The 14,737-nt window shown below is 35.4% G+C and overlaps 1 protein-coding gene across 1 annotated transcript in view; it reads right to left on the reverse strand.

Moving 5' to 3' along the window:
- Window positions 1-14,737, reverse strand: part of DOCK2 (dedicator of cytokinesis 2) — a 169,642-nt gene that overhangs the window by 64,140 nt on the left and 90,765 nt on the right. Inside the window, exons 28-29 of the mRNA XM_021410943.1 lie at window positions 9,184-9,282; window positions 7,770-7,864 (exon numbers count right to left, since the gene is read on the reverse strand). Of these exons, the coding sequence (XP_021266618.1) occupies window positions 7,770-7,864; window positions 9,184-9,282 (194 nt within the window). The remainder of the gene's footprint in view (window positions 1-7,769; window positions 7,865-9,183; window positions 9,283-14,737) is intronic.

Raw genomic sequence — 14,737 nt, forward strand, 5'->3', positions numbered from 1 at the left:
TTTGTCTCAGCTCAGTATCACTACAGACAGAAGCATGTTTTTTTTTCCATTCAGACTAAATTCTAATAATATAGCAATTTCCATTTTCCTAAACTCTTTTTTTAATGTATGGCAAGACTATGCAAACAGCATGGTCAGAAAACTACTGCTTTAAAATAACTGTTATTCAGGTTCTCCTATCTCAATTATAAATTGTTTTGTATGATAAATTTTCTTTATTAGTAGAGTGCTTATTATTTGAAAATTGACCTTGAATAGCTATGCCAAGCATACAAAAAAACCCTACATGCTACAATATACCAGAAGTAATTTGACAGTAATACAAAAGCAACACCTAGAGAAAGACATAAAATAGTAGCTACTTTGCTGCTATGAAAACGCAAAAAATAGTAATTCCATTTCACATCTCTTGATTTTGCTAGCAGCCTGTTTATCCAGCATCCACTCACTGCATGTTTTAAAGACTGCCTACCTCTCATCTAAGATTAAAAAAACATTCTTCAAATGGAGTATTAGGTGTACATTTATGCCAAACTCTTTTGAAAATAAGCAGGTAATTCCATAACATGGTTAACAATAGGCAGCATACAGAGACAGTACAAATAAACATACTGCAGTGTTAGTTGGTAGGAAGATGTGAGTGATTGTCCAGAACAAGCTCAAAAGACAGGACCACGTGAACCTCCTGAGGTTCAACAAGTCCAAGTGCAAGCTGTAGCACTTGGGTCAGGGCAGTCCTGGATACATGTACCAACTGGGAGAAGAACTCCTTGAGAGCAGCCCTGCAAAGAAGGGCTTGGCAGTTCTGGTAGATAAAAAACTTAACATGAGCCAGCAGTACGCACTTGAGGCCTGAAAAGCCAACAGTATCCTGGGCTGCATCAAAAGAGGGGTGGCCAGCAGGGAGAGAGAGGTAATTGTCCCTCTCTATTCTGCCCGCATGAAGCACAACTGGGAGAACTGTGTTCAGGTCTGGGGCCTCTAGCACAAGAAGGATACAGAGCTGTTAGAGCAGGTCCAGAGGAGGGCCACAAAGATGATCAGAGGGCTGGAGCACCTATCCGATGAAGACAGGCTGAGGCAGCTTGGCTCATTCTCCCTGGAGAAGAGAAGGCTTTGGGGAGACCTAATAGTGGCCCTCCAATAGTTAAAGGGAGCTTATAAACAGGAGAGAAATCAACTTTTTACACGTGTAGATAGTGATAGCACAAGGTGGAATGGTTTTAAACTAAAACAGGAGATACAGATTACATGTCAGGGGGAAATTTTTCACTGAGAGCGTAGTGAGGTCCTGCACAGGCTGCCCAGAGAAGTTGTGGATGCCCCATTCCTGGAGGTGTTCAAGGCCAGGTTGGATGGGGCCCTGGGCAGCCTGATCTAGTGGCTGGCAACCCTGCCTGTGGCAGGGGGGTTTGGAACTTTATCATCTTTGAGGTCCCTTCCAAACCAAGCCATTCTATGAAATGTCTCAGTTGGGCACATTTGCTGCAGCTGGAAGTGTTACTTTCCATGGAAATAAGTTTAAAACCCACAGTGAAACAACTGATCCTTGTCTTTATTTACCTTATCCTGTTTTCCAAGACAAAACTTATTCTATTTGCCCTATTACAAATACTGACTTCTGTGAGAACTTGGAAAGCCAACTAGGAAACATATGCCTAGATTTAATGGAAAGGATGTGCAAATCTGTGAATCTTGTGATACTGGGCACCAAGCAACCCACCAAGCAGAAAAAGAAATTAATAGAAAATAAGTTCTTCACCTCTGGAAGGATCTTTTCATATATTATATATGTTATACATACATATACGCACACACCCATGGGAAATTGCATTTAAACAAGGCCATTTTTAGTCTTACAGAAAAACAAACCATCTAAGCCACCATCTTGTTATTATACATGACTAAAGCGATTACTGAGCAGTACAAACCTTTTGAACTCATTATATTCCATTTACCTTTCTGTGTACGTATGCATAAAGGGATATTTTCATTAGACATTTATACTTATTCTGAGAATAATTTGTCCCCAAATTTAATTAAATAAGTTCAGCAATATACCATAAACAAGTGTGTAATTGGTTTCTGAGCTCTTGAAAATTCAAGCTCTTGAGAAAAACAATCACATTTCTATCAAGCCTGCTTAGGCCAGAGGTTTCCAGAGGAAAATGCGAAAAAATGACTCATACAGCAGATCAACCTTCCAAATTGTCGTATTTGTTTAAAGGAAACTGCAACACTGCCATCCGTCTTCAGTTACAGAAATTAAACTTAACACCTAATATGTCTGAAAAGAGCAAAAACTAACCTAAACTGCTAAACTGCTTGCATTTTTTCCCCTCTCAGGAATAAATAAATAAATGCCCTTTTTTTCTAAACTATTATTTTCTGTGAGACAAACAGTGAGCCAGGCAATGTTTATTCTACCTGGATAGCATAAACCAGAGTTTTCCTCTATATTTCCTAGGTAAGCAGGAATCAATATTAATAATCAAGAAAGTAAAATTAAGGCCTTTTTTCCCTATTTTGATACATACAATTATATTCTTAATCTAAAAATCCCATCACAGTTATCAGAGACTGAATTCCCACTGTAGTACCAGCTGGAGTAAAGGACAAAGTATACTCTTACCAACTGAATTTGTGTACTTTGCGTAGAGTCAGTTTCACAAATTCCAATGAATAGACACAACATCCATTGTTCTTTATTTTAATTAACATGTGGGTTTTTCTTTTAAATGAAACCTACTGATTTTGTAGAAGCAACAAACAGTTTGCAGCATCTCTCCAATTAATACTTAAACTTGCTTGAAAAAGGCATGTTGCCATAATTCCTGCAACTGTGTTCAGTATCCTTCCTATTATAAATGTCATTCTTGAATAATATGCTTAAATTGTGATTACTGAGCCTACAATTATTTTTCTTCAGAAATTTTGAAAGACAATGCAGTCCAACAACCACCAAATTTGTTGCCTGCGCTTGTTACTTAACAATTGCGCATGCAACTTCACAAATGCCATCTCCCAATACAGCAGAAAGCTACTTACTCTGAGAAGATTTTTTATTTTATAAGGTACTGCTGATCAGATATATGCACACTACTGAATTTTATTTCTTTCAGATGTCATATTCTATAGAGCCATTCACCAATGATCAAACAAAATACAAACCACGAGTCTGAAATCCCTACGTTCCCTTTCTTAAGGTGTTGTCTTGTGCTGGATGATGAATTGGAACTTGTTCTGCCTTGTTTTACTGGTTGGCCAGGACCTAGTGATACCCATAGTTCCTGGCACTCTGATAAATGGTAACATAACAAAGGTGGCAGTGATTTGAAGCCATAATGAGACTTTGCTGAACGCAAATACAACATGTGAGCAACAAGAGAAGCAGGTCTTGAGGGTGGTACAAAGCAGTTCATCAGCAAATAAGCGGGTACCAATTGTGATAAAATCAAGAATTTTCAATATCAATCTGAGCAATTACCACTTCCAAACTCAGAGGAACAACAGTAAGAGATATGAATGTTTCCCTCCAGTTGCTAATGACCCTAACCCTTTCTTTAACTCAGTGAATCTCAGTCCCTGTGCAGTTCATGAAACAATGAGGTACTGTAATCTCCTGTGAGGAATTATGTGTCTCTAAACTAAAGATACGAATAAAAAAGACAAACAGACTATATGGTATTACCTAAACCTGAAAATAATTTCCCTACAAATGCCATACACCTAGAAATTACTTCTTTTAATAAGCTAATACCCAATCATCTATGTACCACAAATGGAATAAAGTGCACACACAAGCAGCAGCAACTAGTAAGAAGTGTGCAGTAAGCATCTCTCATCAGAAGTTAATTAAATCTCCTATGAAGTATCACAAAAATAACTCAGATATTATATCCTCATGACCTCAGTGAGGATTTTACTATTTCCCAAAGTGTTCTGCTGCATCTAGAGTGACATGAAAAAGAGCATCCTTCCTACCTTGCTGTTAATGGAAGAAAGGAGGAAAAATAAATAAAAACACAAGTACTCTGTTTCTGTTTTTGATTCTCAGCTGCTAATGGAACACTCTCAGTTCAGATCTGCCTTCTTCACATTCCGATAGCCTTTGGAAATAAGAACATGATTTGAGAGTGCATAGCTCATCAACTGTAATAGTGATTTAAAGAAATCTGAGTTGGGCTATTCCGTCCTGATATAGGTAAAATCTGACTAAGTTTAGTCAATTAAGTTTCTACTCCCATTCTATGAACAGTCTTGCAACAGTTTAACCTGGGCATAGAATCATAGAATTGCTTAGGTTAAAAAAAAACAAAAACGTAAGAACTTAAGTCCAGACATCATGTAACATGATTTAATATCATGGATTACTCTGAGCATAATTTGAATTGCATTACCTTACAATTTTTTACATTTTCTACATTAGCAGAATGTGTCCATTCTCCCTTCTTTTGGACAAAGGCTTCTCCTTTCCTAGATAATGCTCTTAAAAAATGTTTTTCTCTTAAAATTTTCCAGTACCTTTTAAGTTCTTCTCATCCATTATTTTCCCTTTATCTGCACCAGACATATAACATTTAATCAAAGTATCCCTCACAACATAGCTCTGACCATCTCTTTATGTAGGAAAGCAATTTTTGTATCCTGCTCATTAGAGACACTGAATGCCTACTAACAGGATTGAATTTGTGGTACTAGTTATACTGCTCCCTTTCCTCTGCCTCTATTTGCACTCCAATTTTACTTTTCTGTAGTGCAATATATCCTACATATCCAATGTCTGCTTCCCTGCTAGGTACAAAACTCAAGAGAGCATCTGGAGGAGACTGTGAAGCTTTGTAGAATGCCCATGTGGAAGAAGTGCCAACCACATTCTGCCATTGGCTAGGTTACACTACAGACATGTCTTACAGCTTGCTTCTTAGGTTTTTGCAAATTCAAAAAGGGGAGACCCTTAAGGTAAAACATGCCTCTCAGAGCTTAAAGAAGGCCTGCATATAATTCAGGAAAAAAAAAATGCATAGTGACTAATAATAAAAATCCTCCCTCTCCCAGATATTGATATAAAATAAAATGAAGGCATTAAAGTAAGACTTATAACTCATCTTACTTATTTAACCTTGGGAAAAGCAACAGTGCCAAGTCAATTTAGGTAACCAATGTGTTTACATATCACTGTTAAATCACTGAGAATTTTTTTCTTAATGCTAGATACTGCTTGGTAACCCCCCAAACTTCTACAGCATCTTTTCTGAATGATGACTGATGTTTCTTTCCCACTCTTTGTAGTTAAAAATCCTCTACTTGTGAATAATACAACTGTTAACAGGACTTTATAGATTTTAAAATTATTATTTACACACACATATATACAAATAAGAGGTTTGTTGTATTTACATATATTACAGAAGACTGTTAAATTACTTTACTACTAAACATACTTTTTAAGAATAATCATCAGTACATAAAATATACTTACAAACTTCAGCAGCAGCATAACAACCTACATTGAATTAGATTTTATCTTTACAGGCCAAAAACTGGCTCAGACAGGGGAACTGGTATGAAATTGCTAATTTACTCAATTTTACATGAGAAGTTACTTTAAATGAGCACATCAACCAGTATACATGCTTCTGTCCCCCTCAGAAGAGGGATTAACGATCTCTATAAAAATTAGCGTACACTAGTGACATTAAGTGAAGTTTAGGCATTTGAGGCCTCACTGCCATTATCACTACCCACTAGAACAATAATCCTAACTTTGAGTCATGGAACACACAAAAAAATCTTTTCATTAACATTGCTCCATTCAAATCCTAGAACAAAAGACATCCAACGTAAAAACAGTATAATTTGATATCATAATGCTGCAAATTATCTAACTAATTTTTTCCTTAAGACTAACAACTCAAAGGTGATTATCAACTTCATTACGTATTTGTTCTCTTCTTTCAATCCAATACTAGAGGAGTAAAATTACTTAATTGTGGAGTATTTCAAATTAACATCATCTATTGACATGTGAGCTAGTCGGAACTTTGAGAATTAGTTGTTACTACAGTCTCCATGGTTTCTAGAAAATGAGAGGTTATTTTCTTTTCTACAAAATTAAAATAATGACAGCACATGATTAAAATCTAGCTCTCCAAAAGAACTCTTGCTTGGAGAAAAAAAAAAAAAAGCATATACACTGCATAATTCTTAATTCAATCTAACATAGAGCTTAATGTGTTTGTTGTAAAGAGACATTTTTCCCCAAATCCAGACCCCATGTTAGTGAGATTTATAGCAACAGCTTCAACTAAACTGTGTGAAAGGGAGGAAATCCAGCAAATACTAAAACCCATAAGATAAGAAGGTCACATGCTCACAGCTCATTTTTTGTTCATTTTCACTTACAAATACAGATAGCCTTGATGCCTCTAATGCTCAAATTTTGAGGAATCTCTTCCTCACCTGCATGTTCTGTAGCCAGACACAAGAACTAACAGAGCAATAAGCAATCACATATTTTACTTTGCATTTCCTAGACTGACACTAGAAGAGTATCTCAGAATGGCTAAAAAAAGTTTTTAGAAAATAAATCCTCACATAGTCCACCCTGCACACTTATATACTAGAGTTTCCTTGTTGCCAAAAACTTTCAATTGTAACTGATGCCCATAATAAACAAAAAAGCTCACAACTCAAGGGAAAAATATTCCTTTCTTCTTCAAACAAGCACTATTTCAAGGACACTCTGAGGAAATTCATGTGTGACACCTTGAACCAAACTAACTCTCTAGACCCACTATCAACGTGGAGGTACACAAAGATAACTTTTCTTCTTTTCAATTCCATATCACAAGAAAAACAAACTGCAAATTGGAAAGAGTTCATGTGGTATCAAAATCTATGTGATGTGACATTTCACTTGCACAGTGTGCAATCCCACTATCAAGATCACAGTCATTCTACGGCTTAACAAATATTGACCAACACCTTGTTTATCCCATCATCATTTCTTCTGACAGATTATAGGTGTGGGTTAAGGTGTACAATGTGCACAGTTTAAGTCCACAAGGTATTTTGTTTAGTCAATTTAAACATATAGGAGAACTCAAAGATTTTTTTTTTTTTATTAACAGCAAGCTCTCAGAGTAAATAATAGCAAGTATGATAAATTTGAATGTATGCACTTTTGGTTAGATACTGTCTTGATCTACAGAGGCAACATACCTGTCTCCAGTAATCAATCATGAACAGATGATGCATACTATAGCAATACACTCAAGTACATGAGCTATAGTAAACACTGTCCCCTACAAATATAGAGATGTACTCAAAGACATGGCCTTCAGCATTTTTTTGTGATCTAACCAACCGTTTCAGCTCAGAAAGAAAATGGCGTTTGTTAACTTGCATCACAGTGAACTCATTGAGGACGTTCTAAACCTACGTAGAAACTGTGCTGCTAAGATTTAACACGACTTTTACAGTTTGGCTTCTTCTGACTGTCAACATACAGACTAACTATATAGTTCCACTTTACGGTTACTTTTTTCCCTTTCTTTTATAAACGGACTTACAGCACAGGCGGAGAGCTACTTAATGAACTGTCAGTAAATTATTTTAGATGTTGACTTTTTTGGCATTGACCAAAATGAAATTATATTGTCATGTTACCTGGAAGGGCAAAAGTTCACTTTTTATTAAGATATGAAACGGGTTCCCTTTTCACAAGCACACTGATCATGAGCGCCACTCCTCCAGCTCCTTTTTACCTGTTCTGCACCATGCTCATGGCCATCCAGTCTGAAGGGTAAACATTCTTTCCAATTAGATCTTTGAACATTATGAATGTTTCCATCAAGAAGTCCTAGAACAACAAAATACGATAAAACTGTGACTGTTAACACAAAGTTCAAGTGCACGTGGTATTTCATGTACGGTGCACATATGCAGTTTTAACCTTGAATTTTTAAGTAAGTCAGCTAAAAAGTGTACGAGGCTAGCAAGCTGAAATGTCATCATTTATTACCAAAATCTAGCAAGGAGCTCTCTGAAAGGACTGTACTTTGTCAAATTACTTAAAGAGAAAGAAGTGAACAATAGCTCTCCACAGCGTTATTTGAGAACAAATGTTTATCATCTTCAGACATATGCTCCTGAAAAAAATGACACGTCAACAAACCAATGCCTCTACAAACAGGAAAAAAAAAAACAAAAACTATGGTATTTTTTTGCTGTTGTTTGTTTTTGCTTAAATTTGCTCTGAAGAACTGATCAAGCCGATGAAGTATTACTGCGCTTGATAGTTTTCACTAAAACTTCTATTATCGTCTATTATTATATTATCTAGGACCAAGTACTCAGATTGCTTGGAAGCTGAAATTATTTTGAAACTACTCTTATGTTTTCAAGTAAACTCAGGCACATGAAGAATTGCAAAAGCTACCCATGATTTGATCTGTTAGAATTTCAGTTATAGCACAACACTTGACCATACTAAAGAAAGGAAAGCAGACCAACCCTGCCAAGTGAAAATATTACTTCCATGTAGAAACTGTAGATTGTGTAATGAAAACCTTAGCCTATAACCAGACTATTTTGGAGTTATGTCACAAGTATAAGTAAGGGACAAAACCAGTGGTTAATTACTGATAAAAACTAGAAATATATGGCAAATATTCTTAAATTTATGCCAGGAACAACTGACATAAAATGCTGCATCAGGAGAATAAGGCATTTAACTGCATTTAGCACATAACATTATCTTGACTAACAGTGAAAAGTGGAAACTGATCGCCACGTGCAAAATGGGAATGGAAGGTTTGGTTAGTTAAGGGCTGTTTTGCTGTTGCTGTTTCTCTGTTTTGTTGACGTATTACAGTTTGTTTCTCCTCAAAGCAGTACAAAACAAAGATCCTTTTACTTAATTCTTGATTTCTAAATTACCACCTGAAGCCTAGGCAACAAAGTGACCTTTATGTCTTTCCAGGTTTCAGATCACAGTATTGTCCAGTGACACCAGTAGAAGAGGGAGGCAATAAAATGACCTACAGGCAAAAAATGTCCAGAAACAGATTTCATGCGAGGAAGAACCAGGCAAGATACTTCTAAACAACACTACTGATGATTCATAGCTAATAAAATACTTAGAATTATTTATCATCTCCATGTTTATTTTATACTCACCACTAGTTCTGAACTCGTCTGAAAAGTTTCAATGTAAACTGAGTAATGCTGATCATTCATCTGGTTTAAGATGGCTGTCATGCATGCAACAAAATGGCTCTGAAAGAAAACAGAAAGAGGTCAATAGAAAGGTAACACGTACCTAGATTACTTTAGATATTGGGTCGTAGTCTTTGTAAATCTGAACTATTCCAAATGCCTAATAAATCTTTTCATGTATATTAAAATCAAATGCAAACTTTCACAAGCTCAGATGAAAGAAACATACTGTGAACTCAGAGGATAATTCAAAAACTACCCTGGCAACAAGCCATCTCTGGAGAAAAAAAGTTGCATGATTTATGAAAAAGCACATAGAAGCACATATTCTGAGCCATACTTCAGATATAAGTGCAACTAAATATTATCTAAAGACTCCCGAAAAGCAGGTGATATTTCCTAGGATTCTACCATCATGAATTCATAGGAAGAAAAAAAAAATGTGATCAAAAATTTCTAATCATTGTAGAAACAAAGGCTATGGTATTGTACAGCAAAAAACACTGCAGGAAAGGATGAATTTTATGGCTGCTGAAGTAACTATTACAGAACTCTAAATCTTCTATAGAATACATTTCTCTCTGAAAACTTCTCTCAAACTTCCTCAAAAGTAATTGTTTTATTTCCCTCAATTCCTAAAGCTAAAATGATGCAAAATATAATATGATTTATAAGCCTACGCTTTCGCTGCCATTGACTTGAGACAGACAAAGATATTACTTACAGCTCACTAATACCATGCTTAATCATTGTTAGTTTTCCTTTAACACAGTGAAGAATCCTCCTTACTGATACATTTTAATTTTCTTAATTGCTGTTTTAGAAGTGAATCTGCTTTAAATGCTTTGATTCTATTAAAATAAGAGCATCTGAAGGATGTGAGCATTCAAAATAGTTTTGTGGATTGATTTGATTCTTTTCATCATGCTGGCTTAGATGTGACAGAAGTGACTCCGCAGTCCCTCTGACCAGAAGCTAATTTCTCCTTCTGATCAGATTCTCTGTTTAACTCTGCTTCACTTTACACTTCTGCTATGTCAGAAAGTCAACAAATACACACATTACCAAAGTATCAAACATGCAGACTTTTGTCCCCGACCATTTTGTCTACAACTAAAGAAGGAAAAGGCTTCTTTAACTTCAGGTTATGGCCACTAGAGGTCTTTTACTTTCATGTGTTAGCTGCTGTTCAGTTTGTACTGCCTTTTTTTTATTTATTTATTCCTGCGTGAGCAGATCTAGTACACTTCTTGCATATAAACAGACAAAATTACAATATAAAAGACCTATTATACCTTATTTTGGAGTAACATTAGAGCTAGTGAGAGGCTTGCCTACTTTGTAAGACTGAGAAGACAAATTTCCTGAGGAGAAACTCAAAGATTTCAGGTAAGGTATCGTGTGTTCTCGGGTACTGATGCTTTTTTTAAAAAGAAATGCTGATTTTCCTGCTGTAGAAGTTTACTTTTACAGTTATGAATCACAAAAATGTTTTCTGTGATGTTAAATTTATAATTGGAAGTAATAATGATTGCAAAGGGTGCAGTAGTGAAACTGTTTTTTTTTCTTTCTGATGTCTTGATTTTGGAAAAAAAATACTGGCAGAAGTTAGAGAATATTGTACATTAAAAACAATCTTTATTTTTATTAAAAATATGCCACAAAATGCCTTTCTATACTCATGTTAAATAATCATTTCTTAAAATAAGTAGGATTTCTTTACAAGCCTTGAATAGATCTATTATGTTGCTTAAAGGCATAAAGGCATGAAGAAGGTTATTTTTTTGTTGTTCTTGTAACCAACTTGTGAAATGTGTCTAGCTAAATCTGTTGTTATGGTACAGCATGAATGCCTAATCTTAATGATCGTGTATTGTCATTATATAATTAACAGATCATATGTTTTGATTACTAAAAAAAGCCAGAAACAAAGATCACATATTGCTAGACAGGTACCTTGCACCACACCTATCAAATTCATATTAGTGTGACTTTATGCTACATTACAAATAAAAAGGTGACAGCAAAGCTTGTTTGCTCCTAAAACTTCCTCCATCATTTCCAGGAAAATATACCAATACAGTTTAATCTCTAATAATTTTCTTGCCCACAATCTCAGCTATTAGAAATTAATTGCTAGCTCCTTCATAGGTTAAATGCTTGCCCCTCCCCTTCTAAACCTGAAACACCAGCAATAAACATCCACTTCTCAGATGCAGCCTTGGATTATTCAAGTATTCACGCTCTCTCAGCTACACCATTAAAACAGTCTCATTTAGGAATATAGAGAGCTGTGATCAAATCTGCAAATCTCTATTCACTTAAATTCTCCCATGCTGTTTAAGAACCTCCTACTAAAATATGCAAAGAACATGAAATGCTTGAAAAAAGATATTTTCAGTTCTGCACAGTAATTACCTATGACACTTTGAATGAAGACTGCATGCTCACTAGATAGAAGAAATTTGGAGTCAAGCACAGCCTACGAAAACAATAGTCTAATGCTCAGGATTGAAAAGTTTCTTTCATTAAATCAAGTATTATGTGTAAGGATTGAACAGTATAAAAAAAGGTTGCACAAAACAAGATGAAGTTCAAGCAGAAGCCTAAAAAGTCATTTCAGCTATGTTTAGGATTTATCCAAGGAATTAAAGCAGAGAGGCTGCTTAAAACTAGGTCAAATGTGATAAAAAAAAAAAAGTATCAAAGTAAACACTCAACTGATGAGAGAATACGAAGAAAAATTATCACAAATAACACCGGAATGTATTGTACTGCTTCAAAGAGATACAATAAAAAGTATGCTTTCCAATTTTAAATCATTCATACACATTTAGATATAAAAGAATCCAGGAACGTGGAATTCTAATTTTGAATTAATAAATTGGTTGATATCCTTTCAAAAATCATTAAAGAAAAAATACAGGTAAAGAAATACATCAGGAAATAGACAACATTTCCAGCAGGAGCAGGAATACAAAGTAAATGGGAAGTCAAATGAAAATGAGACACAGGAGAAAATGTCTCAGGAAATAATCAAATTTCCTGTCCACTGGAAAAAAAAAGAAGTATTATTAATATCAAATTTTAAAGAATTATAATGCTGGCTTCCTTCACTATAAGCATTGGAAAACTTTAGCTAAAGTAAAAGAAATTGGTTGTTAAGGTGAATATGTGAATATTAGCTGTGGATACAACAAGTACAGGAAAAGAAGCATCAGAAAAATATTAGGGTCATATGAATAAGACAACAAACTTCAACACCTAGCAACTAAATCCTGGCATACTTTATAAGAGCAAATGGTGACAGGTTGCCGTAGTAACTTCAGATAATACCAGCACCACAAGAATAAATACAGTAAATGCACTGGGAAAACAAACAGCAACATGGTAACAGAAACATGGTAGAGTGAAGCTACACTTCAGTACTAATGTAGGAGCATTTCAGTGGCTATTCCGTGAGTAATTTTCATGTAGGTGGACTTCTGGAATGATGAAGGAAGATCGTTATTTCACATACCCAACCAATATTTACCCTCATTAACAGAGAGGCACCAACACAGAGGCACAGTGTAAAGACATAGCCCTGTATACATCATTAAAAAGCAAATAAAGTGTAAACATGAATAATTTCTAATAATTCAAGCCCTTTTGATGGCCAAAGACATTGCAGTTATAATTACACCTGCTTTTTAACAGAAGCTTGATCTTTAAGTGTTCATTTTGCTTACACACTATTTTCTTTGCTCGATTATTTTCTTCATTCGTATACCGTAGCCAAAAGGATATGCAACTATGTAAGTAGTAGGTTATCAGACTGAAAAATACAGGAGAACCTTGTAACACAACGAAATAGTAATAGCAGCTGCTCTGTAAGATTTAAAAATAATTTGCAAGCTACACAGTCGAGGCAGTTCTGAAATTATTTCATTTAAAGCTTTCTCAGACATCTATAAAAGTAGTGAGACAAAGTTTTATGGCATGGCAGCAGCATGACGTTTTTAGAACATATATCCTTTGGCATCTTTTTTTCTTTTACTCTTTTTTTTTTTTTTAATATTTTGTGTTGATTTCCCAACAATATTCAAAAGTAAAATCAATTCTGTACAATATTTTTACTGCAGCTGCATTTTGTCTCCATAAATCCACCCCAGAATTCCTACAGACCATAGCTAGGATAAAGACTGTAATTGATTGGTCTTATGAGTAAGTCTATGTTCAAACATGGTTGTGCAATTTACTACTTCTCCCAGACAGTATTGCACAGACACATCTAAAACACATACAAAATACAAGCAGTCAGAGATTAAGATGAGCAATATTAAGCCTTTTTTTCCCAGTCAGAAAAAAATATTTATTGTGCTAAAGTTTGGCCAGCTTCTTGCAGGTAAAAGGACTGAAACAAATAAAACCCGGGATGTGCAGGATCGAGTTCTCTAGAAGTATAATAGCAGAAAACAAACAAACAAACAGGGAATTGCCAATTGTATTGTACTACAAAATAAAACAGGCTGCAATGGAGATCAACAACTGGGCCTAGAAGAAATGGCATGAATTAAGCAATTTATTCTTGCACGTACAAAAAGTTAATCAAACAAAGAGGAGTAGCATCTTTTATTTCTAAGCTATATATTTTGCATCTACACATTTTGAGAAGACAGATGTCTTAACTGCTGAATCACTTCTTTAAAACAAAATAGAGCCAGTTCGTCTATTCCCAGAACTCAGCCACCCTTTAATTCATTTTGTTTGTTTTTCAGCTGAACTAAACATAAGACAAGAACAGAAAAATTAAATTTAAAAGCTCAACTGCACACAGAGGAGACTAATACAATGTATTTCTGAATTGTCCAAGTAAAGCTTTATCAGAAAAATTATCCTTAAAATGATAAAAGCTTCAAAAACTTGCTTTAAAATCATCTCACAGAGAAAATCAAGCTCAATGAAAATAGTTCTTCAACAGCTTCTATCCATTATATTAACAAATCTACAAACTGCGTAAAATTAGGATTAATAAATAGTAAATTGTAAGAAATTCACTAATACATATTATTGTCAATTAAATAAGGGTTTTTTAAAAACCATTTCTATTTCAGTAAAAGTACAGCTGCATTTGAGCTTCCCAAATCACAGAATCGCGGAATTGTTCAGGTTGGAAAGGACCTTCAAGATCATCAAGTCCAACCGCAACCTAACCATACTGCTCTAACAACCCACCACTAAATCACATCCCTGAGCACCACATCCAAACGGTTTTTAAACACGTTCAGGGATGGTGACTCAACCACCTCCCTGGGAGCCTGTTCCAGTGCTTAACAACCCTTTCTGTAAAGAAGTTTTTCCTGATATCCAACCTAAGCCTCCCCTGGCGCAGCTTGAGGCCATTTCCCCTTGTCCTGTCACCAGTGAGAAGAGACCAGCCCTGCTCTCACTGCAATCACCTTCCAGGTATTGGAAGAGAGCAATGAGGTCTCCCCTCAGCCTTGTCTTCCCCAGACTAAACAGCCCCAGTTCC

This window comes from Numida meleagris, chromosome 12 (genome assembly GCF_002078875.1).
Source record: "Numida meleagris isolate 19003 breed g44 Domestic line chromosome 12, NumMel1.0, whole genome shotgun sequence".
NCBI classification, from domain to species: Eukaryota; Metazoa; Chordata; class Aves; order Galliformes; family Numididae; genus Numida; species Numida meleagris.